General features: G+C 41.2%; 1 protein-coding gene and 1 long non-coding RNA gene across 2 annotated transcripts in view; both read right to left on the bottom strand.

Moving 5' to 3' along the window:
* LOC143177512 (uncharacterized) overlaps positions 1 to 25,869 on the bottom strand; it is a 118,450-nt gene that overhangs the window by 73,480 nt on the left and 19,101 nt on the right. The gene's annotated exons all lie outside the window — the stretch shown is intronic.
* LOC143188688 (NAD kinase 2, mitochondrial) lies at positions 1,350 to 4,922 on the bottom strand. The gene is made up of 8 exons (XM_076393086.1): positions 4,619 to 4,922; positions 4,442 to 4,511; positions 4,344 to 4,405; positions 4,260 to 4,275; positions 3,873 to 4,202; positions 2,679 to 2,763; positions 1,704 to 1,962; positions 1,350 to 1,579 (listed from the first exon to the last, which is right to left on the bottom strand). The coding sequence occupies exons 1-8, from the start codon at positions 4,920 to 4,922 to the stop codon at positions 1,350 to 1,352; spliced, it is 1,356 nt and encodes a 451-aa protein (XP_076249201.1).

The raw sequence follows: 25,869 nt of genomic DNA, 5'->3' as shown, positions 1-25,869 counted from the left end.
CGTGCCTGGCCCGAAAATGTCGGTAGTGAGTGCTTTGCTTAGTATCCTGTGTCTCAAGCACCTACAATTTGCGCTCTGAGGAGTACGAAAACAGCGCACTTAGCTAGAGGAGGATCTGCTCCATAATGCGTATATATAGGGTGTCCTTTTAGTTAGTAATATATTCTCCTTTTATTACTGATAAACAAAATTTCGAATGAAAGTAATTATTTTTTAATAAGATACAAGAAAAACACCCTAAAGCAACGAACAAAGCATAACAAATGTATTTCTCAATTAAATAATAAGTATCAAAAATTTCTCGACAGCATTTAAAAAGATATTTATTCTACATTATGCTATTTTTATCTTGCACGTAGTTTAATATCCTATGTATGGCCTAACACGCTAGAATTTATTACCGAACATATTTAATCCCAACATGATAGCGGTACATGTATTTACTGCAGCGACGTGCCATTATTTCGGGCCATAAACTTTACACTGTGAAACATCCAGTCGATTACCATTACGGGCGAACCACCCTATATAAACTTCAGAATGTTTAAGTATTTCTCCATGTTCATTCACGTTCTGCATGTTCAACACAACCGCCGTGTATGAGCACCTGATCTCGAAGATCGTTGCGTTTGTGGTTCAGCCGAAACCAAAATTACGGGGTTAATGGAAGTCTGGACCTGTGGCTGGCCTCCTTGCAAGGAAACGGAAGGCGGAGCTGAAAAGGTATTCCACCCTCTACCTTACTCTAGAGAAGGGCAGGCTTCTCACGGCCACAGAATGAGTCACCCACCCTCATCTTTGGTCTCTGGACCCGACCTTCATTTTCGGAAGAAATACTGTGCGATTATTTTATGTGGTTCCCTATGCTTCCTGTATTATTAAATAAGAAATCGGGATATTGTGTAAGTAGTAGAATTAGGAGATTCTGAAAAAAGATTTTTCCGTGTTCTTTCACCTTTTATGAAAGAAAGATTGTACCATTTGGCAGATGAACAACAAACAAATACAAAAATTGCGATAATATGAACGTCGATTGGGAAATATATATAATTCAGTGGTATATCATTTACGCTTAGGCTTTGTTTCCTCAAATGTATGTAAATATAGTATATTATTATTGATCTCCATCTACTTTTTAGAAATTATTTTTTCAATATACATATTATAACTTGAAGAAAAGATAGCAAAACGTATTGTTCTCTTTTAATTTAACTTATAATCTTTGTTCATTGTTCTATAAAGAGTAAATTACAAAGAAACTGTTATTAACAATTAAAGAATATTTTCACATCGAACAAATATTTTTTAAAACGCAGTTTATTATGTTATGTATACTATGTATCTAAATACTATGGTAGAACAATATTTCTAAGAGAATATTCGGGCCTGATTTCAAACGAAGCAAGCGTGCCATCGTTAAAAGGTAAGGAGATACTTCCGTCTATGATCAGACCAGCATCAAAGCCCCGTGACTTAACAGTGACTTGGCTGCACACTTGTCTCTCTGGACAGTCGTTAAGCTCGTTTTCATGCGAATTATAATATATCTCACGTATTATGTATATCATTCGTAAATCGTCTGCAAAATATCGAAGACACAATTCATCGCAAGTATCGATTGATGAAACAAAGAGTTTGATTCTTCTTCGTCGCATTTTACTTTCTCGGTCTCAGCTAATAAGAAGGTTCCTTGTTCTAGCTACCTGGAGTATATAAGAGTTTCTGATGGTATTTGTACAATAATTCCTTGGCATCTTCTGAGCTCAGCTTCTTGCCTGTGGCCATTTCAACGATTCTCTGAACAGTATCAGTGGATTGAACATTGATAGATCTGTACCAGGATTGAGAACCTGATCCTGTGCAAATACATATACCCGAAGATCGAAACCTATATTCCCGTTGGCCTTCGACTTGTACGATCAACGATATAGGTCTTGCTGCCAAAAATTCGCCCATGAAAATCTGAATACATAATAGTAGGAGACTGTTAGTTATTCTGAAGCCTGGTACGACTGGGATACAATCGCTAGAAATTTTATGCGTCTACTGTCTTCTTATTCATTAAATACAAAAAGAACGATTAGAGTGAGAACATACTATTATTGCGTCACCTGAACTCACGTCACATACTACAGCAAATTCATAATTTGTGTGGAAATTCTTAAATTGAGGTTTTTCCGTTGCTTTAGACCTATTTTGCTATAATATGAAACAAATTTGCTATAGTATATAGCGTGAGCTCACGTGAAGTAATAATAGTGTGTTCACACCCATAGTGTCACAGACTTGTATATAATATACTAGACTACTAGCTTCTGTCTGTGAGGCATCCCAATTTTTATGTACGAACTTGGTGTATATACTAAAGTGCATGGGCCATGAAAAGGGACAAAAGAGCACAGAGTTTAATATAATACTTCTATATTACATAGACTGTGTACGTGCATAGGTACTATGTATATATGTATAGGAATCTCTACATATGGTTGTCTCTTTTGACTATGCATACGGCGCTTTATACATACTTTCTGAGCTATAAACGAGGAATTAGCAGTTTAGTGTATTATACATAGAAGTATGTGATTATTGTTGCCGTCATGTGTTTCCAGCGATTGTGTCCCAGTCTGTATCGGTTTTGAAACGCGAATGAACAGTTTGAACGACAAAGGAAACTTAACTTCGTTCAGAGCTAACCAGGGCAAAACTCTTTGACGAGGTTGAAGAGAGTCCGCCATTTTTCTCTCCGTCGATCGTACAAGAGCTCTGCAAATTTCAACTAATTTCGTATAATGCCCCTCTAATGTTTCACTTTTACGGGATAGCAATCCGATTTCGTACAAGGTTCAGAAGTTCCGTGTTCTTCGCGCAAGTTCTTTGCGCAACTACGCGGATATTGTAATTTGCAAGTTATAACTGCCAAAGTTGTAACATGTAATGTGTAACGGGCACGTAACTTGGAACGACTTCGCGGAGAGGGCCAGCCGCGAAATGAAGACGTATTAGGGTCTTTATGAAAACGCAGAATCAGCGATACGCGTAGCTTACTTAAAAACTTAAGAGAATAGATTGCCCAGCAAAAGAACTTTCCTAAACGAGTCGTTCTTGGCGAGATACTTCGTCACGGAAGTAATTTCTGGTAAAACCGCCGGGAGAATGTGAACTCTAATGCTGAAGGAACTTTCGAGATGAATAATTGTCGAGAAAAAATGAACAAATAAGCGTGCTTTACATCGTATGCAGGAAAATTATATAATTTTGTAACCTAACGTTAATTTACAGATATGTCCAGCCGTTTTATTTCTCCTGCTGAAACGTCCCTTAAAATTCGTTCTAATTAAAAATTGCTGCAACCTCGTCTAACTTTTTCCATTTCGAAAAGGGGAGAAAAAGCACTCTAAAAGTTTTCCAGTGACAATGTGATCTAACATTTGAAACTGAATAACTTTCGTCTAAACTACTTTTCAATTTGATGACTGGTTTCAAACTAATTATAAAAAGACTACATGCATATTTCAATTGATGAACTCTGAAGAGATATTTTAGTTTCTTCTGAATCGCGGTTTATTACACAAACCTAAAAAAATGTGTGTCTAGTACTTTTTAATCGTCTAGAAACTGGGACCAGGTCGAATGAAAAAAAGAACCTTCACTCTCGATATGTACTCTTATGAGAAGAATGATAGAGATTGAAATGCGTGTTTTTGAGAGGAGTGTAGACTGTTAAGGAAGAAAAGAGGAGAATAAGAGTCTCGACCGTATTTTTCTACATGCATCGCATATCACGGATTTCTGAATAAAAATGCACATATTGATTTCCGACCGGGAAGAACAAGCTTAGATCAGAGAGAATAACTTTTCTATAATGCACCCACTCGGCTCTTCTCTCTCCTTGTGTACGGCTCTTCTCGTGTATGTGAAAAGGTCGTTTGTAAAGTCCCTCCCCATTCATTACTGTACGTATGCGACTCCGCATCAATAACGTGTAGTCTCCTGAATGGAGTTTTTCAAATATGCTCTCGATATTCGTGGTGTACTTCGGCGGAAGAGTAAAAATGTTACTTCTAGTTGGGACACTCGGGTTGATACCGAACACTGGCTTTGTGTTGTCCGTAATTAATTTTGTTGCGAGGAGAAATGTACCATCGCCGCCGATTGGGATCACCAGGTCCGCCCACTTCACATATTTTATTGCATCTCCCATTCTAAATGAGAAATTACATTTTTATAAATATGTAGTTATTTATTTTTATCACTATTGCCTTTTCGGATATTTTTCTAAGATTGGTTACTCTAGGGATAAATTTAAATTAGAAGTGATTTAGGGTAATTTGACCAATGTGAACGTGCTGTTTTAGGTGATTTCAAGTTTCTATTTTGTCCAGACACATTCAGATTAGTTAGATTACTTGATTACAAGTGGTTTGAATACAAGTAATTTGACTAATCTGAACAAGGCTTTATCGTACGTAATTTGACTCGAGTTGTCATGAATGTAGTCACATTCAGATCATCTAGAAATAAGGAACAAATTCTGTTATTTCATTATTTCGTTATAAGTACTTTCTCACTTGAATAAAATTCTGAGTATCTCGTAGGTATTTTCTGTATCCACTGTTACTAGTATTGCTACCATTTTTGTACAATGCAAATAATGCTTCGTTATGATACCTTTTCGTGACGTGGAAACTAATGTCGAGTTTCTTGAGAACTTCCGCCAACTTTTGCTCGCATGCAATCTGCAATTGATGCTCATTGAGAATTCCTTGTGAATCTCTTCCTTGATCCCTCAATCTCGACAATATTTGATCTTCGTTCAGATTGGGATTCCGACTTTTAATGAATTCCAGAGAGGATAACTTCGAAACACAGAGTACTCTCCTTGGTCGACATGGTGTATTGTTTAAATAACTTAAAAGTTTCATGGTTAAAATACTGAACTGATCCTATTTATATTTTCGATTCAGATGAAATTATAATCGATGTTAATAAAATATATTGAAACGCTACGCACTCCGTCTATAGCATAGCCATTTTGATTAAACGAGGAAATTAGTCTGATCTCATTATAATATTAAATATTGAATCGAGAGATTGTTCGCTTGCTACTGCTTTTACAGTAAATATTCTATGTATCACGTGTCATTTAAATAACAGCTACGCCTCTATTTATTGTAATAAATTATTAATAAATTTACCTTATTCAGTTAGAAAGTGTCAATACAAATTCATTAATAATTTATAACTGTTTTGTTATTTAATTAACTGCATTTATTTTCCTATTATTTTAGCGTTACAGAAATTAGATTTGTTAACGCGTTTCAGAAAGAAATTTGTCTACTTACAAAAATTGGGAAATGCTGTACAATCTAATTTTGCAACTAAATCAATTTAACATATTTTTACTGTTACCCGTTTATAAATTTTAATTCACTCTTGAATGAAATGGAGAATAAATGGATCGAATTCAATTTCTGTTTGAATGTAAATATGTATACGCAAAGTTACAGAGTGCAGAAGTTTGAAGCGCGTTGCATTTTTAAATCTGCAGAGTTCCTTTCTTGATCAAGAGACCTCCTTTGAAACAAAAATTAGTTCGATATTCTCAAATAATTAAAATTTCTTAATACTTCCGCAATTCCTTAAGCAGCACGTTCTTTAATTCATCACAGTGCATAGAGTAATCTACCAACGGTCCGTGGAATTTCTAATTTAGTAAACTTCTCCTTAATGGACTTCGAGATCCTCGAGCGTCGCGCTCTCGTCTCCTTCTCCCAAACGTTTATTCACTTTGTCGTCGCGAGTTTGAAATTTGCAAATCGTATCGCGTCTCTGCGGGTCCGTAACATCGAACGTAGCTTCAACTTGGCGTCGAAGTACTCCGACGACGGCACCGCATAGGAACCACATGTTCTTCGAGATTACTCACGTGTCCTGGGCGATACTTGCCACTCAGGACGCTGCGAGGTTGCGTGTCTTGCACGTCGGCTTCTAGCGAACTTCGAGCCGAACTTCCACGAAATTTTCGTCTCAATGGACACTGACCATTAAAGCCACTTAAGGTACCAGGATCTTCCCTTAAGCTCGCTCGTCAAGGGATGTTCTCTCGGCCACGAAATATTCTTGAATTGAACCGTTGAGATTCCTCCCCCAAGAGTCTAAAACTTTCTTAAGAAACCATCGTTTTACAAGCTTCCCAATGCTTTTTTTATCTCTTCAGTTATTTTTTCATTTTTCTACTTCAGAATAATACTCGAAGAGGCTTGTCGTTTGATCTGTAGTATTGTACTTGCCTTTTTCTTGTCGGTCTTTTTTCTTTCAAGAGGTACATTTTGTGGAAGAATTATGGTATTCGAGGAGGAAGCAGCACGTATTTCAACAGTGCATCGTGCACCTCTTTGGTCCAGCCAAGACAGTCGAGTTGGGTTTCCGGTAGCTGGGAGACCAAGGTATTTCGTGGCGAACTTCATAGAAGTTTTCATCTCGAGGATAGTTGACCACGAAAGCCATTCATGATACCGGAATGCTCTCTTAAGACCTGTTGTCAAGGAACATTCAAGTATTTTATATTTTGTGAAGTTTGCTTTATTACTGGGACTTCTATCGAATTTGTGTCACTGACTGGATTCCCGAAAGATTTTATAGATGTTTCCATTTTTTACTAGCCGTACCAACAAATCGTTTCAGTAAGAAATTCAATATTAAATGATGGTGTCAAAAAGACTTTTGACACCATCTCGTTCATAGATAAACATTTACTCTCGCAAATTTCCTCCAGAAAATAACATAAAAAAATTGTGGTTAATGATACTGTTTGATCTAATATAAATAATTGCAACTAGAGTACAGTGAAATCTCAAGCTGTTGGTGATTAACCTGTATCTTAGTTAAAATTATAAAATTCTCTTTGAATTCCTAGCAATTTCCACGGTTTTATGCATACGTACTGGGTGCAGTTTTAAAATGCCTTGTTAAGGCCGGTAATACGGCACGATAATTGTATTTTCTCTAGAATTTTTATTATACTCGACGACACGACAACAGGCCTCCAGACAGTAATTACACGTCGTACACAAGTCCTAGCTTCGAGCGGACGCTCCCCCCGAGTTTCTGGTACGTTGGTAGCCGACAAACTTTGCAACAAACTTCTGCGTTCTTTCCTTCCTCATAGTGCTGACCACCAGCAGGACCACTTATGACGCCGCGACATCCCCTGGGGGAAGAAATTTGTTTAGCCCAACTTTGAAACTCGTCTGGCGTGGAATTAAAATTTATTTTCGTATCGCGACGTTAAAAGTTACCCTGCAGTTAGGGATCTAACCTTATTAATGGCACTCAGTTACTAAATTTCCAATTCTTCAAATTTACATGTTTTTGTACTTCTTGCAAAATACAGTATGCAATGCAGACGGTTTAGTTTAAGTGTGAAAATTATTTCACTAGTTATAGTTTGATTTTCCCAGTTATCTTCGCACGTTATACTTGTTTTTTAATACATAGTAGGAAGAGTTGCGCCATAAAATAAATTTCAGAGGGAAGGTTACAATTCTTACAGCTTAATTCTGATGTCATAGGAAAGGGATACTCTCCTTCAGTACCAGGCTCTGAAGCTATAATATGACATTTGTGGCATACGATATACTATCTGAGTCCTCGAAGTGCAATATACAGTATTTGTGTTTCGATGATTGCATCCACTGTTGCACCAGCAGTATCTTCCAATCGTACCGTCAGGTTTGTTGTAGTTTATATAGTACTGATTATACAAACCGTTACGATTCGATCGACTCGGTGTACAATTCTCAAACGATGCTCCAGGCATCGAGTACCCCTGAGTATTATTTATCCCGCCGAGTTGATGGCGCATAAACGACGCTTGAGACGAGCCGAAAGATGGATTACTCCTGGACGACCAATAGTCTGCTGGCCGAAATTCATTCTGCTCCCTCCACCTTGCCGCTTCGTTGTTGTAAGGACGAGAACTGTAGCTGAAGCAACGATTACATGGGTTGTAATAGTTGAACGATTCGTCACAAATTGTTTGATTGCTCGTCGAATGGCATGCGACCCTTGTAATTGCCTCGCACTGCACCATACGGCTGCTCCTTGTTGGTTGAACCATTTTTGTCCAGCAGACCAAGCTTTCGCTCGTCCTCGGGGTCGAGCAGAAGCACTCGGTGGTCCGACAGGAAATGTCTGGCTGGTATTTTCGTTTCTTCGACGAATCTATCCAAGTAACTGATTGGTCCGATATTATTGTTCCTGATTCGAATCTGTACATAGACGGTCTTCTCGAGCTCCCAGTAGGTTTCTTTCCTCGAACTTCTTCTCTGTTCAATGTATCAACAGCGACGTTTTGAGACGACTCAGTCGCCTGTTCGTCTCTTCTTGGCCGGTCAACTGTTTTATTTACCTTCGTGATGGTGGGCTTTGCTTTTGGAGTTTTTACCTTTCTTTCTGTCTTCTTTTTTCTATCCTTCTTCATATCTTTTTTTGTATCCTTTCCTGGGTCCTCTTTTATATCCTTTTCTACATCCTGCTTTACAGGTTCTTGTATATCCTCTTGCGGAGTTGTTTCGGCCTGCTTTAAAGCCTCCATTTTAGCCTCATATTCCTTTGCGTTATTTACGCAGATCGTCTCATCGGTTTCTACTTCTTCGTCCTTCTGCGTTGGTGATGGAACCTTCGGCTCCTGTTCTTCCTGCTCCGTCTGCTCCTCTATAGTTCCCAAATCTACCTGGGTGTAAGATTTTATGGATTTGGCCTGAGTCCCCGCGCTTTTCGCAATTGGTTTTCCTCTAACCTCTTCCATCACCATCATCGAGGTCGACATGGTTATTTGCCTGTGGTCACCCTGCTCTTCCGGTTTCGCTGTGCGCCCAATCACTGTTCCGCCGGTCTGTGATGTTCGATTTATAACCAAATTCGGACACGACTCTTTGCATTTCAGCAGATTGCCTTTCGCGTCGATGACTCTGTCCGGCTTACATCGAAACAGCGTCAGTTCGCGTGACACCTCGATGCTTTCCGTTTCACCACCATTGTTCTCCTCCTGTCCCGACTGTTCAGTGGACTTCTGCCTTTTTTTAATTTTGATAGGGGGAAAAATGCACTTTAACATGAAACATGAGTCGGCGACGTCACTTTCTTCCGTGGTGTTTACACCTTTGCTTCTAGATGCCTGAAGAACCACATATTGGTCATCGTATTGCTCTACAACTACTTTGCCTGGTTTCGGAGGCGATGCCTTTGCTGTTTCGTACGCTTCAGGGAGATCAGTAGCTGAATATACTTCGGCACTTACGTGCACGTTGTCAGTCTCGGTGCGAGCTTCGGTTCCTGTGTCTTGTGTCTTAGCAGTGTCCGTCTGACCCGCTTCCTGACTGTATTCCACTTCAGATTTTATTGTAGCTTCAGCCTCTGTCTTGTTCTTCAAGTTTTCGTTTTCATCGTAGTCGGTGGTAGGAGTAACTGAGTTCTCGGTCATTGTGATTTATATTATGGAATCCTCTTCATGAAATATACTTCAGTTGGGGAAAAAGATACGTTATTGCTTAATTGAAAAACTCGAGATTTTGAATGACATCTTCTCCTTTTATGATGAACGTTATATGTTATCTGTCAGAGTGTTCTTCGTTGTAGTTGTTAGGTAACCATTGTTCCATGTTCTTGATATTAATATTTATTTGAAATATTTTTAGATATGACAATATTTAAGTTTCTTTCAATCTCTCAGTATACGAATGCAAGTTTAGATTTCGAAAAGAATTTCACTTATAATTTAGAGGGTATGCTATGAATTCCACGTTCAAAGGTTATGAAAAATTGTCATTTACATGGTGTGAAGTTAGTTCAATATATTGATAATGAATATAGTGTTCAAATAATAACACGACTACTTACAATTAGTAAAAAAAAAAGTACCTAGTATGTAAATCGGTCAAAAAATATCTTACGTTTCAACACAAATGCATTGGTAGTAAGAAAAACTTATGATTGGTTCATATCATCAGTTCTGTTAGCTCTACACATATGATAGTAATATATGATACTTATCAACGATAAAAATTGTACATTTTGCATAATGTCCCTTACCATTAATCCAAATGTCGAGGTCTCTTCCTACCGCAAGGACCAACGCAAGGTTCAAATATCACACCTGAAAGAAGGGGCCATTTGGCAGCATCTTTAAATAAGATCACACAAATAGTAAAAATCGAACGTGTGTATGCATAATCTTAGCGTACGTCCGTTTGCAGATTCAATAGACTCGTCCTCGGTCTCTCTCCTGATCCTTCTCTGCTGTTTCAAATCTCTAGCGGTAGTGATGGAACCATTCAGACACTCACTGTTCATACACACACCGTTGCCCATATCTTCCTTCGGTTTCCTTACTTTGGGATACATAGGCTTGCTGATGCTTGACCGTTTTTTCCGTTTATTACCATTGGGCGGCACAGTGTCGCGTGTCAGCGATGGCTTCGACGACTGCTTCGGTGTTTGCCTTGGCACCTGCTTCGGCGTCTGCTTCGGCGTACTCGAGGCCTGCACGGAATATTCAATTTCATCGTTTCGCTTCACTTGACCATTAATTTCCATTCCTGCCTCCGATGTAACCGTGCTCGGATGAATATTCAGCAGAACTCGTCTGTTGATTGGTTACAAAGGAAGCAAGATGTAAGCTGGCCGTTTATACTTCTACTCCTTTTTCGCTCGGTCCTGTCGGAAGTTCCTCCGCCCCGTTACCACCGTCCAAAGTCGTTTGCAATTTTATGCTCATCAGTATTTGCCGTTTCTTGTTCCCGATTTGAAACTCGGATAAGATCTGCGTTAGGATCGTGCTCGACGTTTGCATATCCACGCTCACGTAGTTTCGTCCACCCTCGAACTCTCGACTGCACTCGATCGGCCCTTTGCATGGATCCACCTTCGTGAGATCTCTTTCCTGCGGTACAGGTGTCAATGCACTTCTCTCCTCAGGCTTGTCTGCTGCGGTGTCATCAGCTAGTTCGACGACTGGGATAGACTCCTCAGCTCCTCTGGCGTCAGTTGTATCTACTTTTGACTTAGCTTCATCATCTGTTACTTCGATCACCGTAGGGGTACTATCCTTTGTAACATCCTGCTCACCAGTTTGTGTCGCGGAAGTATCTTCCACAGTTTTGTCTTCGGTTGCAGTGTCCGTTGTGACTGAAGCTTCGAAATCAGATGCAGTTACATCTGCGGAAGTATCTGGTAAACTTACTTCAGCCACTGTCTGAGATTTTTCTCCAGATGCAGTTGCTGTCTCTAGCGGTGAGCAGAAACACAAGCTATCAGCTTTGCTGGGTACTTTAGAATCTTTATCGCCACATATTATTCCTTGGTCTTTGACAATCTCGCACTGAATTTCCTTGTCAGTTACCGGCAACATAGTCTTTTTGGATCCCACACTCTCTGCAGGTTTCGCTGCTTGCTGTACAGCCTCTGATTTCGAGGCTCTGGGACTCGAACTTGCAAGAGGTTGCATTGCAGAGTATGATTCCTGAACGGATGGAACTTCCATCGCGCTGGTTCGACCACCGTCCGTGATTGGTTCCGCGAACGTTGCAACACGTTTTATCGCTCTTATTCTTCGAACCGACACGGTCTCTGCGAGGTAAGGAGTGCACGAGGCATCCGCGTCAGCGTGAACGGCACTGGTCTGGACGATCATGTCAACGTATGTAGTCGTCTGTTTTGGTTCCTCGTCAGGATTCTCCACGGGCTTAATTTGTTGACCTTTTGGAGCACTCTGAACCGCTAATTGCCTCGATTTATCTTGGCTTCTAGGGTTATTATTTCCACGATTGGTCGATGTGCTCGATTGCTGGGCCGAATTTGGAGTACGTCTGATCGACGGTTGAGACGGTTTTCGTCTTTGGATCGGGGTATTGGAATTCCCATCGCTACCGCCCCTTTGGCGTATCTTGTGCTTGGAACGCTGAACGCTCTTAAGGAGTCCTCTTTTAGGAGGATCTCCATCACGAGGGTGGCTATAGTGGCTACAGTAATCGTCTGAAAATGAAAACCTCCTATTTTTCTGAATTCCGACGATTTTATACGAAATTAGGGACAACCAAAAAGCAACGTTTCCATCGAGCTTTGAACATTGGTTGTAGCGACGGAAAAATTTGAACTTAGCGAATGAGATGAGATGAGTTTATTTTATATTATTAGGGGTTAATTTAACGTGGCAATCCACTGTGGTACATACATTTTTGACATTCAGGTAATCCACAGAGGTTCGAGCTCTCATTAAACGAGTAACAGGCATTTTGACAACAATGCGTTTCACAGTTCTTTGGTTCTTCCAATACGACTTCTTCCCAACACGTCACTTGTCCTAAGCAGTCGGTTTGATTGCTTAGATTCGAGCATGGATCGATTTCTTTACAGTCTGGCGAACAAGCGGGCGGATTTTCTGCACATTTCTTCGAACGTTTCAATTTAGAAGTTTGCTTTACTATGTGACAGAAACTGGTCGTTGCCGCTTTTACTAAATTTCTATACGTATCCTGTACTTGTGCCCAAATCTTTTCCTTTCGAATATTGTCCCACATGGATCTCTCGCTCGGTTCACATTGTTGATCGCAATCTGCTGTTTTGTGGATACATAGATCACTTCCAGTTTGTGATCTACAAGATTTGATTTATTCATTAGAAATTGCTTATAGAGATATAAATAAATATACATATAAACTTGTTGCAAAAATAATTCAAATCCCATAATATTCGACAAATAAGATTCTACAATTACAGAAAATAGAGATTCTGATCTAATTCTGTTCATCGCAGAATGCACATTACCTGCATTCTCGTTTGGATCGAACACTTGCATTTGATCTCACAACATTTAGCCTTTGATTGCAAGGATCCATCGGTTCACAAATCTTCTGTTCGATCACATCATCGTCAATGCAGACTTCCATACATGAGATTCGATCGGAATAACTACGCCCCATAGCACCTGTTCGATATTTACAATGGGGACTGCATTTCCTGGATTTATCACCATGCTTCCTCGACTTGGATCGGCTTCTGAACAAGTCTGACTTGTTCCTCCTCACAGCTGAACATTCTTTCTGCCTCGATCTACCTTCAAGCGAGTCCATCGACTCGCAGGATTGGATCGCATACCCAGACTTCTGTGATCTCAAGTCGCACACGTTGGCTACACTCTCTGCGATTTCAACGAACAAACTAGCCTTTGATGGTGTGCATTTCCTCGAACAGAAGGAACATGACGAGTGATTGGTGCAGCGATCCGGCTTTGTAAAGTGCACCCTTTGTAAACACTGTTTGCTGGGCGCATGGCAGTCGGTGACATAGTAATCGGACTTTGGTTCCTCTGAAGGGCAACATTTTCTGCTTTCAACGCAAGTCACGCAGGACTGCTCAGGACATGGGATCGATGTTGCGCTGAGATTCGAGGAGTACAATTTCATTTTGCGTGTGCAACTGCACTCATCGAAACACAAGTTCGAGGTTTCAAAGTCCATGTTTTGCCAATTTTGATACACGCCACAGTCATTTTGGGGAATTTCCATGATATAAGATCCGCAATTACCGCAGCAACTTTCGAAAGTGCAACGAAAATTTGAAGGGTTATCGCACTGTTCTTTTCCTTTGCACCTAAATTTGATGGAAACATCTATTATCTAAGACTATGGAATTATAATAGATTCGATGGTATTAGCAAATATGATAATACCTCCACTTTTCTTTACTTGTAGATCTTTTTTTTCTATCATTTTTCATGGCAAAGGACACTGCTACTGGACAGTCAGGATTTGTACGTTTCTTTCGCTTTTTGGCCCACATTTGGTTTATACTAAAATATGTATCAATTGTGTTACTCTGTTCGAAAATGCATATTTGAAAAAATTCTATCTTCAAAAACGTAAATTTTATGAACAGAGTTGTACGAAATTCTAAGCTAAAAACACATTTTCAAAGATCTTGTATACAATATTCATCCGTCATTACGTGCCATATAAAAATTCAGCAATGCATTACTGTGCAATAAAAAGAATCACCCTGTTCCCCGAATTCTCTTCTAAAATCCGTACACCTTTTGAACACAGAAGAACGTTGGAAACATATCCTAAAAAACATGAAGTCTCATCGTCAAAGGTTTACGAGAGTTTCAATCCCGGCGCTCAAAATTCTCATATTTTTCAAACATTCCCATTCTCCCTATCCCCCGAAACACGTATTCAATCACAGGCAGATTCGAGGAACAGAAAGATACTTTCCACGCCCAATTAGTGTTCCTTTATCTCGTTGCTGTATTACTCTGACATTCGCGTTTCAACCGTTTCAAAGCAGAATATTCACCTATCGTAGCAGCTTTTGAACGAAACGTTATACTTCGGCTCGATCGAGAGCTTCTTCTCGCCTAAAAGCTCCCGTTGCGAGATCACGCTGATGTTGATGCCGCTTTTGCAATTCCCGTGCAGGTTATTATTCAAATTCGCGTCGAACACCGTCCCGTCGTTCTCGGGTCCGAAGTTATCGCCTTGTGGATCGCGGTTCCCGTGTTCCGAAACGTTCTCGTCGTTGAAATTCACCGTGTTCCCGTCGGAAAAGTTTCCCAGGCGGTCTCCACCCCTTTGGTGTTCACATGTTTCCGCGTAATTTCCACTTTGCTTGCTGGCCTTTTGATGCTCGCCACGACGCGGCCAGCTTCCCACGGAATCGCGAGGGTCGGCGCTTTCTAACGACTCGTTCGACTTCCTCCAAGTGCCCTCGTCCACGCTCTCCTCGCGTTGCGCTTTTCGAGCAGACACCAACGATTCTTCCGAGCGATCGCGCTGTCTGGCATTATCGGTTCCCTCGGAATCCATTGAACGGCGCTCCGCTGCGGAGTCAATGTGCACGGTTATTTCGAGCTGCTGGGCGATTGTCGAACGGCTGGCCGATCACAATGCCATTACTGTTATTATCGAACAGGGCAAAGGGCGCGCGCGAATGGCCGATAATCTTCGGGACAAATTAATTAAGGACGACCGAGGACGAGTGCTCCAGTCAGAGGGCACTGGCTCTGATTACGAGCGCACCGTTTGTCAATGAAGCCTCTTAGTCAGGATAGACATATTCGCGCTTCTAGCGTAGGGAATATCATGCTATGGAAACGTTTAAAGCGCTATGTGCGTGAAATATAGAGTTGAACTTCTAGTCGAGTAGGTAGATTGAATCGAATTCTTGTTTAGAGGTAACACTCTTGGGAATAGCGGAAACGAGATAAATTCGTAGGTCTCGCGTTAGTGAAAAGTGCAGAATAAATAAAAGTTTCCTTTTGATACTCTATTTCTGAGCGAGTATTGATAGACTCGAGCGTAAAATTCTCGTTTGGTATAATTGCTGCAAACTTGTTTCTATTCCATATTCCGTAACGAATACAAATGCACCAAGAGCGTAACGTAAAAAATGAAGCATTGGGTCTAGAAATCTCTGCAGAATACGTGGGAAAACTGTATGGAAAACTCACCTGGAAAAGATCGTGATACGCGATTGGAAAAGTATGAGAAAATAATGGTTATTCGTTTGGGTTCGATATGTTTGAAGGTTTTACGGACGGTCGAGTCACATTGTAGAGGATTGAAAGTGTCTGAACGGCGGAGGATGTCCCGTTTACTTTGATACTGGTAAAATTTGGAATTTGTCGGGGTTAGTTGTCATTGCCGGATCGAGGGGGGCCAAAAGTTTGGTTATGAGAGGTCGGGAAACATTCGCGACTGTTATCGCGTGGCGCAGTTATCGCCGGTGTATTTTTACGCTCGCTGTGCCCACGCACACGAGCGCCACGGAATATTCCGCGGAACGACGGGGGACACTGAAAACAAGCGCGTTGCACCCGAAGAACATTCCATATTTTTGTAGCACGTTCAGTAAATATTTTCAATGTCTATCCGCTACGCGAGTTAAAAGAAGAATTCTATGAATATTTGGCAAATATTGCGAACATCGCGCAGGCCAGCTGGCGTGCGGCGCGAGGTACGCGTGATGTGAATGCGTTATTTTGTACTCCAAAAATCCTTGAATTACCATACAAATTACCGTCTCTCCAAATGTAATTAATATTCAGGCGTGTTACACGCGAACGATCCACGTGGTCGAATTGAAAATCGACGAGTGTGACGATGCTGTTATATTTACTGAATAAAGAACTAAGGATAAATAGTGGATGTTGTTTCGTGGCTACTGCCAGTATAACGTAAAAACGCTGCGAAAAAATTACCTGCCTTTCGGTACACCGAGCTCGACGAAGTCATACTTTATTTACTTAAAAATTTCTGTGTTTCACGGAATTCGTCCAATTATGAAAATATTATTTATTTGTTCAAAGCACTTGGCCAAAAATAGAAGTTAAGGTTTATATTATGTAAGAACCGAGTTCTTAGAATCAAGAATACTTTAATTTTCCCACCTCTTAAACTAACAGAACTCTTTGTAACGAATCTTCATTTAAATTAAAACTACTTTATACACTTTGCAGAACTATTCTTATTCTTTTCGTTAGCCAACTAATCAGTACTACAAAGTAGAAGTTAACAGTTTTACTTCTCTGTTACAAAGAGGCTGGCGCCTGACGCTACAGGAAAGAACATCACTACGTTTCTTTTCGGGCATTTCCGGTACACCGGTTCTCCACGGTCTCTGCGTGCAACTGTATTCTTTCCTACCTCATACTTTCTTTCACAATGAATTCCCCGATGTTACGTCGCCGCAATTTCTCGCTGAACAGAGCACCACGAGGGAGACAGCCGCGGTGCACAGCAGCGGTGCGTTGTGGCGAATTGGAAGAGGAAATAAATCATTAAAAGGATTTAAACGTTTCGCGGCGAAACGTTTACCGTTCCGCGAGCGTCGATGAGCGGGGAAATAATAGCGGCGTTCGCTTCTAATTAAACTAGCCGATGCACGGTGCACATGAGCGGGCCGCTTAAAAAATTTACATCGACAACGAGAGGCCTGTTGTGTTCCGTTGTTCCGTCGACGAACAATACTGAATATTTCATTGTAACCAAGAGCACCGCCCTTGCGGAATCGCCGAACAAGGGAAAGGTGTATTTTTCATGTCTGTTATAATGTTGCGTTGTTTACCGCGGGATAATCCGATGATAAAAAGCGTTATTCTCTGCGGATGCAGAGGAACCGGCTGGATTATAATTTACGGCTTTTCGGATTTAATTCGACGGTGCCGTCATGTTCCTGCGCAGCCTTCTATTTGAAGTGTTCCATTTCAGGGGACCGAAAGAGAGAAGCATTTAAAACCGTGAATGCTGAGCAAATATGAAAAGAAGAAACTTTATTTAATTGATCGCCTGAAAGTGATTCATAGAAAGTAAACAGTAATGTTTACAAGATTGTAATGGCTTAAAAAGTCACACGAGACAGTAATTCATCATGCAAAAGCGTCATGCGAGATAATCCCCCCAGTGGATCAAAGGTATTTAAAATTTCATATTTTCGCGCTCGAAAATACTAACCTACCCAGGGGTGTTATTTTTTTCACGCAAAATCAAATGACAGATCACACCCTGCTGCTGTTGAAATACAGGATGGGAGCTTTGAAAAGCACGGTATAGTCCGGCGTGTCGATAGGGAAAGGGGTGGCTGTCGCATATAGTGATGGATGTCTGGAGGTTTAAATTTTGTGGAATTTCTGACGCGCCCTTTTCCGTCTGCCTTCGTCGCGAGCATCCATTCTGTCTATTCCCTCGCGTATAGGGTGTCTCCCAAAGCGTTGACCTGTGCTACTGTGCGCTTCGTTCATGATTCGAAACGACAGGGTGAAAGTGGTCGAAGACTGTCTCGAATGTCTCGCGACACCCTGTATTTGTGAATCTATCCGACAGTGCGTTTTCAGCGTAGCCTAACTGATGCGTGGGGTTGGTTAGGTTTCGAGGGAGGGTCAGGCATCGCAGAAAGAAGTAGACGTCCCCTTTTGATTCTTTCTCCTTTCCTCGTTCGCGTGTCTCCGTGGCTCTGTCTAGCAAAGGGGTTACCGTGCTCTTTCTTCAAAAAGCGAGGCATGAAATTGTATTCCACGTTCCTGGACGGGGGATCAAGCCGCCACCGCGAGAACGCAGAATCCCCGCGTATTTTGTAAAGGTAATCCGCGGGTGCTTTTCATCCGCGAAATGAAACGTCTCGAGAGGACGGGGAGCCACCGGAAGCCGACTAAATTTCATCCTACAGGTGCAGATCCCGCGGAAGTTCTGCATCAGAAATGCGAGAACCTTTGCTTACTTTTCTTCCATACTTAATGTGTAATTTAACCTGTTCAGGTATAATCAACAGCAAGCGAAATTAAAAGTCGTTGGGGATTTTTATTTCAAGATTACAGCCCTGGGGTAATGCGATACTCGTGGAAACAAGATTTTTGGTGCGAGACTTCTACGTTAAGTTAGGGAATGAGAATAACGATGTGTATGGGGTGCTATAGTTCTGTGGATTTTGCGACTAACGATTTGATGAGACGTCGAGAGGGATTTAGTCCAAGATTTTAGGGTCTCAAGTAGCAGTTTATTCTTAAGAAAGCGTCAAAGTGTAGGTGCAAGTCTGTGAGAGATCGGTACTCGAGGAAACGCGAATTTTAAGATAAAGAAGCAAAGAGGTCTCTGGCCGGTGAGAGGCGATTACAAGAAGTGTTTGAAGAGTTCTTGAAAAATAAGGTTGCTCTGCGTTATATTCCGTATATTACCTCGTTATTATTACTTTATTCTTTAATAATATTACATATTGATTTTTAAAAATGAACATTCTATAGCATAAACTATTGTACTTCCATTTTTTGAAGAACTGATTTAAACGCAAAATACAATATTTTAGTAAGTATGTAATACACGCAATATTTCTCAATTATATAACAAAACCAATCTCCTTTTGACTAGAAAAGTTTATGGTACATGAAGAATTATTGATCACAATATAAAATTACACAGAAATAATTAGAACTCAAATTAAATTATTACGCTGTACTAAATTACATGAAAAATCTGACTCAATTCAAACTAAAATGTGAATGAATTAAAAGCAGTAATTACCTGGCTGCATATAGACGTGTTACTATATTTTGAAAATTAATCTTTTTTCTCATGAATTTAAAGCTTGCCAGCTTAACAAGAAAAGTTTCGAAAGACCCCGACCAATAGCCATCAATGTCAGTGTGATTCCCTGGTTAAGCGGAGTCATTCGATTAAATCAACCGCCGATCGATTCCCCATCATGTTTCAGGGTATCGAATCAGGTAGAGGAGCGGCAGTACAAGCAGGTAACACATGCATATGTATGCGTGCGCTTAAGGGCACGCATTTGTCTTAACGCAGCGGATAAGGGAAGACCTCGGGGGGGATGTGGATGGTACACCCTAGAGTGGGGCTCTTGAGACACGAGACACCCCTCTAGCTGTCTGGTCACACGGCAACCCTTTTTAAGTGGCGAGTATTATGTCACTCTTGTGCTTTAATAGACACCTACACCTACCCGCCTACCTACCCTAGGCTACGTGTTCAGACTGCGTGCAAAAATGCTTCCCTTTGCGAGGCCGAAAATAAAACGCGTCTCGTAAGGGGGCGAGAGACACGTTAGAGCTGGAAGGGGATGTCGCGCCTCTTTCTTTTGTGAAAGACACCAGGGGGCCCTGCGTGCCGTTTTCAGTTACCTTTCACAACGTTTTTTAGCACTAACACGTCGGCAGGTGCACAGAACTCTGCGCAAATATATTTTGCTTATCGTCGCCAGGTGTGCGCTCAAATAAATACTGTTTTCGAAGCCGACTGAGGAGAGTTTGTTGGTGCAGAACATGTTCAGATGATGGAGACGAGTGGGGAAGATACAAAGCAAATCCAAGTTGGTATTCTTTCATTTTGTTCCAGCGAAGATCGCGGAGGTCTACTGCTGGAATAGCTTTTCCATCGATCCCTGTTTCTACAAGTTCTCATCTAGAGATGGATTCTTCATGGATTTGCATGCTGTTCTTGCATCCAATGCTATTGCATCTGAAGGTAGTATGTAGGTAGCTTCAGTGATACAAATTTCTCTTCCCTCTTGTCTCTTTTCATTCTATTCTCTCAATTTGAATAGCATTAGAGTACAATACCGACGTATTCGCATACATCACTTTGACTTTGTATTCAATTGGAAATGCATTCTGTATACGTTTTGACATGCAGTAGCAATAACTCTCGTTACACAGCTAAACAAGGAGCCAATGTTCGGCAAATAATAATCACATCTGTCAACATCGTGCATAATGAAGCGAAGATGCTGGAAGCAGACCAGGATTACGGAAACGTAATCCTAAAACAAGATTACGAATTTCCCAGACTTCCCCCTTTCAAAGTAGACACAAAAGTGACGAACGCCACAATGGCAGAAGGCAGGAGCTCGGTAAATTGATAGAAAAGGAAAGAATCGAGCTCGAATAGAATGAAGGAGAGGAACTCCTCGTCGGGTGCAGTGAGCTAGTTCAATTACGCGGTGCGACGATAAAATGCGCGATTTTCATCGTACCTTGGTAGGACAGTTTTTAGGAAAGGGGCGCTCCGACGGAAGGAGAGGGTTTAATACTCCAATTTGAATGATACGGGTGGTTTTCGGCGTGTGGCGGGGCAAGAGGAGCAAGCGGTCGGGCACGAGAAAGTGGACTGAGGTGAGTAAGCTGCAGACAGGGTAGAGAGATAGATAATCAAGGCCAGACTGGAGGCTAGCCAGACATGTTAACCAATCAATCGCGTACGTAGTGAGGCTATACCCATCGATGGTCGTACATGCGGGGATTCTGGTGTGTATGGGGGCTTGCTGGTACGCTGGATGGAGATCGAAGGCAGGCTGGTGGGAGCTCGATGCTCAGGCAATTACCTAGACCCGATCTAGCCACAGTCCCTCGAGCGTAATCACCAACACGTGCTGCTATTAGGCGTGCACGTGATCGATGTGTTGGACTCCCCGGAAAACCGGGTGCCTGCCGGAACCGGTCAGATTTTATCTGAGGGACAAGAGACGCGTGCTCGCTAGTACATATTACGGTTTTCTCGATATGTAGACCTTTGCTCCCTTTCCTGCCGTGCACCTTACCAGAGTCACTAATTCAACCACGATCCTTTGATTTCAGTTTCTGATTAACGCGCTTTGTGACTCTGCAATCTAATGTCACGAGTCAGATTTTAATTAATATAACATTAATTAATCATAAAAAGTGATTGAACGTCAGAATTAAGGTTATTATAATTCTGTACCTGAGAGCCAGACTAACCAAAGTGCATTTTTTCAAAATTGAGTTTTTTACAGGATCATACTGCTTTTTTTTATTTCATTAGAATAACAGGTATTTAGTTAAGTTAAGTTATAAATTAAAGAAATTTAATAGTATAAACTACTTTGAATACTATGTTAAGAAATGGGTAATCGCATTTGTTTTTTGGCTTTCTTGAAAAATAATAAAAGAGGATTTGGATTAGTCTGGCCCTCAGGTACATAATCGTTAAATGAAAAATGGTTGAAAAATAGCACAGCTTTAAAAGGTACGTTGGGAAGAATATTCGTTATACTTTTGGGATGAAAAACAGTTGACACAGATCTATCGCGTACATTCAATTAGTGTATGGTGATTTCCTGGTTTGGCATTCAGAAGGCTATAACGATTCGACAATTTCCTGAGGGTAATTTGAATATAATTTGGCGGTCCTCCAATTGCTATGCATGCACTTTAAAGCTCGTATATTTTTAATAAATCGGACTCGATCCTTTCAGCAAATGATTTATTAAACTGATTTTCATCTAGTGATGTGACGGATATAGATACACAAAGGGCGCACGAGTGTGTAAAAACGTACGAAGGATGTAAATTAATTTGTAATAATAATTAACGTGTGAAAATGTTACGCAACAATTCTGCTCGTTACTGCGAGCGTCGACTTTGTAGTATTCTCGTTGACAAATAAAATCCGCTGAAATTTAATACTGGTCGCGACTGTTACATTTCATAGATTGCACCAGGGTGGTCGACTCGTACATTTCAACTGGTTTTCTTGTCCACGCTAAGGAGAAGGTATTGCACAGGATCGTAGAACAGGATTACGAGGACGTGGTAGTTGCGCACGCTTCTAGAAATTTATATCGATGCTTCTTGTCCTGTTCTCGGATTTCCAAACACCCGCGGAAGCTTTAGTTATTTCAATCTACAAAAACGTTCCGACAATAAAACAGTAACCGAGACTTTGACCTCGAACGATTCGACAGTCGTATATTCCGTCCTCGTTGTCTGTGACCACTTGATTAATTCACATTGTATTTTATGCGCAGACCACTATGTTTTGCGAAGATAGCACCGAATCTGCACTGTGGATATTTTATGTGATGAATGATTTAAGCTTATTCTACTATGGCTTGTAGCTTAATCAGTATTAAATCTTGATTACCATCGCGGTATCTGGGTCTGAGATATTTCTAATCCGTGCTAATTTAGACTGTTTTTAAGTTGGCAAGTAATCTTCTCTCAGAGATACCTTCCTAACCCTCTTCAAAGTGCTGTGATTTGTTCGAACTCGATTTAACTTGTTACCATTCGAAATCGTTCAATTTGTTAGATAGTGTTTCTATGTTCTCTAATTTAGGTGACCCAGGAACCTCTAACCAAAGGCTGATACATGTACAGGGTAATCAGTATAACTGGAAATCCTCCGAGTGTTAGCAGCATTTATTGTAAATGCTGTAGCATTGCAAGACTGTCGACACTCGTTAGAGGGTTTCCAGTTAAACTGATCACCCTGTATATTACTCTAATTAGGTATAAATGAAGTTTCAGCGGGTCAGAAAATCGACACGGTAAACAGGAAGCATAAATACATATTTAGGCAGCTGGGCGGTTATTTCTCCTGCATCTATAGGATTTTCAGGACTCTATTATAGCTTCAGGTCTTATTGTGTCGCCATGGAGACTGTGCACGTTCGCTATAACGCGTCGCAACCCCATCTTCCTCAGTTTTTCTACTATCGTCGAAGAGGGTAGAGGCTTTTGACAACAACCACATCGTCGTCGTCCTCAGCGGCAACGATAACGAAGAAAGGACTGTAACTTTATCGCGTGATCTTCTCATATTACGCGACGGCACGAAGACTGAAACGCCTTAACATCGCCGATGCGAAGTTTCCCTCTTTTCTCTACCAGTTTTCCCGCCGTTTACTAACACCAGTTTCTAGGCGTGTTCTGTCACGAGAACCGTACGGTAATTCGAACGCGTCGATGTATAAAACGAGTGAAACGGAAGCAGACGAACGGGGCTAATTACAAGCGAGCCAGTGAAACTTGTTTACTGAGCCCATTTACATACCGTATTTAATAACACGTGATCATATGTAAATATGCTGCGTACATGGGACGCGGGGTCAATGGTTGGAGATTAACTGGATACTACGTCTGACTCGCGCGGTCTAATACTACTATCGTTAACCTACATTCTGGACTGCCTTTGTTCGTAAATCGCCACCTTCATACTGAGTAACAACGATTTGCATAAATCTCTCTTGTACTTTATATTAGGTTTCAGTGAAGCAGGTTGACTCGCTCGTAACCCTTTTAAACGGTAATGCGTTTCCATTGTTTCTAAACTTGCAACTGAGTTTGATAAAGTTTTGTGTTTAACCATATTGCTGATGTCTGTTCTGAAATTCGATTCAGAGGTAATTATTGAATACTGAGAAGTGTTATTAATGCTGATTGACTGATACTAATCAAACATTGTATATTAATTAGCATAATGGAATGGTTCATAACATGTATCTTAATAGATGAATCCTCGATTTTGAATAGATGCATCGCCTTTACACTTCATTCGATAGCATGTACGTACATACACGACTCTCGTTATTGGATATCTGCTTTATACCAATGTTTGATCGTGTAGTATTGATGTTCTAGAATTCTGATAAATCAACAGTTTAGGATGTCTATTGATTCGATAGTCGTAGAGGGTGTGCCACAACAAGTACATTAAAAGTTGAAAATCGATTCACCAAGAAATTTCTAACCTCTGCCGTTTCACAAAAGTCTACAGAAAGAAATTCTTATTACTTTATCTCTACAATCTTCAGAGCAACAGAAAAGCCCTTGCGCGAAAATGCAACTGCCAGCTAAATCACGCACCTCCGCGCAAGAGCGTCGAGGCAGATAAGAGATACTTCGTCGAGATTCTCGCTTTATTGCGAATTTTCGACGTAAATCGGACGTGAAATTTTGCTTTTCCGTGCAATTACTTGATGAGAGGCCGAGGTGTCGGAGATGGAGCAGATTGAAATGTTTCTCGCTGAAGCTTTCCGGAGGGGCAACAGCGTTCGCGCTTTCCGCGAGCCCGGCCACGCTCTCCGCCAAAGCGAACGATGAAGAATAATCATTTGAATAGAGCCGTACGGATGAAGGGGCAAATTTAATATGCAAATAGCGAGGCATTACGCCTCTTTTATTCTATCCAGAGCGACTGGCGGAACGAAAAGTCGGGTCGAGGCGTTTTGTACCCGGAGGAAAAGGAACGAGAGGCAAGACGATCAGACGGTGAGCAGAAGGATGACGAGGGGAAGCATGGAAATAAAACGAGATGGAGAGGGGGGCACAGTGGGACGGTCCGTGGAAATAAGAGGAAGAGTCGGGCCAAACGAGACGTCCTAAGTAGTTTTGCATATCTGCTTCATTACTTTGAAGAACACGAAGGAACTCCTTACATATCTCTCTTTCTCTGAAGTGCATTACCCCTTTTCCGACGGTCCCGCCGGTTCAGCAAACGCTGGCGAAATGATTACGTCCTTCTCTTTTCGAGCGGTCCGGTCGTTGAAACGAGCCATGGCCGAGGAGGGTTGCGCCCCCCTGACGAAAAAAAAAAAAAAAAAAACAGGAGGACCGATGCGGCTGAATGATGGAAGGTGCTCGTAAGAGGGCGGATCCTCGAGCCTCGACGTCGGGTGTTATTTAAATTTTTTAATTTAATTACGGGTGCTAATGCGACGACATGCCGTTCTCTCGTTCGGTCGCCTGTCGGAAATGATTAACGTGTTTGCTGGAACGTGGTCTCGCCGCAGACGCGCCGATGACGTGGGCTTCGACGCGTTGCCGCTGCCTTTTTTATTTTATTTCGGCACTCACATGGCGCTTGCAAGCAGAGCAGCCGGCCGCGCTTCAAGGCTCACGTTTCCTTGATTTCCGAGCCCCTGGAAAGCCAGTCGAGGACGTGTGAACCTCGTAGCCTCGGTAATTATCGTATTGACGCGTTAATTGCATTCCTTCGTAGAGGTTTGATAATTTAATAATCGCGTCTCCCTTTTTCATGGATAATTATTTTAAGAATCATCAGCATTGCCGTACTCGTTGAAGGGAATTATTCCTCCTTCACCTGTCCCTTCCCTTTGCATTTGAATGCATGGGCGTGAGTCGTTGAACGTGATAAAGAAAGATAAAATGACGTCCTCGAATTGTATGAAGGGAGTCATTAAAAATATAAATAAGAGAGGAGAAGAATAAGGTTTCAGGTCTGGGAAAGGGGTAATAGGTGAATAGAAATGCAAAAGAGATCTACTTTGGGAAAAAACCCAAATAGAAAAAATGGTAATTTTAGATGGTGAAGTAAGTTGAAAATAGAGAATGCAATTTCTGGGAAAATGCAGTTTTGAATTTGGACCTCGTACGTGTATAGGGGCAGTTTTAGGTACTTGAAGAGAACCAGGGTAAGAGGAACTCTTACAGTCTGACCACTGACTTTATCTACTGTGAAGTAGAAGCATTCTCCCCAAGTGCAACTATGTGTACCTCTATGCATGCATACTCGGTTAAAATTCAAAGTCAATTTTTTAGAAATC

Source organism: Calliopsis andreniformis, chromosome 3 (assembly GCF_051401765.1).
Source record: "Calliopsis andreniformis isolate RMS-2024a chromosome 3, iyCalAndr_principal, whole genome shotgun sequence".
NCBI lineage: Eukaryota > Metazoa > Arthropoda > Insecta > Hymenoptera > Andrenidae > Calliopsis > Calliopsis andreniformis.
This window is presented reverse-complemented; position numbering and strand designations above follow the sequence as displayed.

Bases quoted from the DNA above. Each gene is read 5' to 3' on its own strand.
- LOC143188688 (XM_076393086.1), bottom strand. From the start codon at position 4,922: ATGAAACTTTTAAGTTATTTAAACAATACACCATGTCGACCAAGGAGA. The intron at 2,764-3,872 runs GTGGGTGCATTA...TGAAATTTGCAG, and splicing joins CAAGGAGAGAGAAGAGCCGA to AGCTCTTGTACGATCGACGG. The intron at 1,580-1,703 runs GTAGCTAGAACA...GATATTTTGCAG, and splicing joins GAAACTCTTATATACTCCAG to ACGATTTACGAATGATATAC.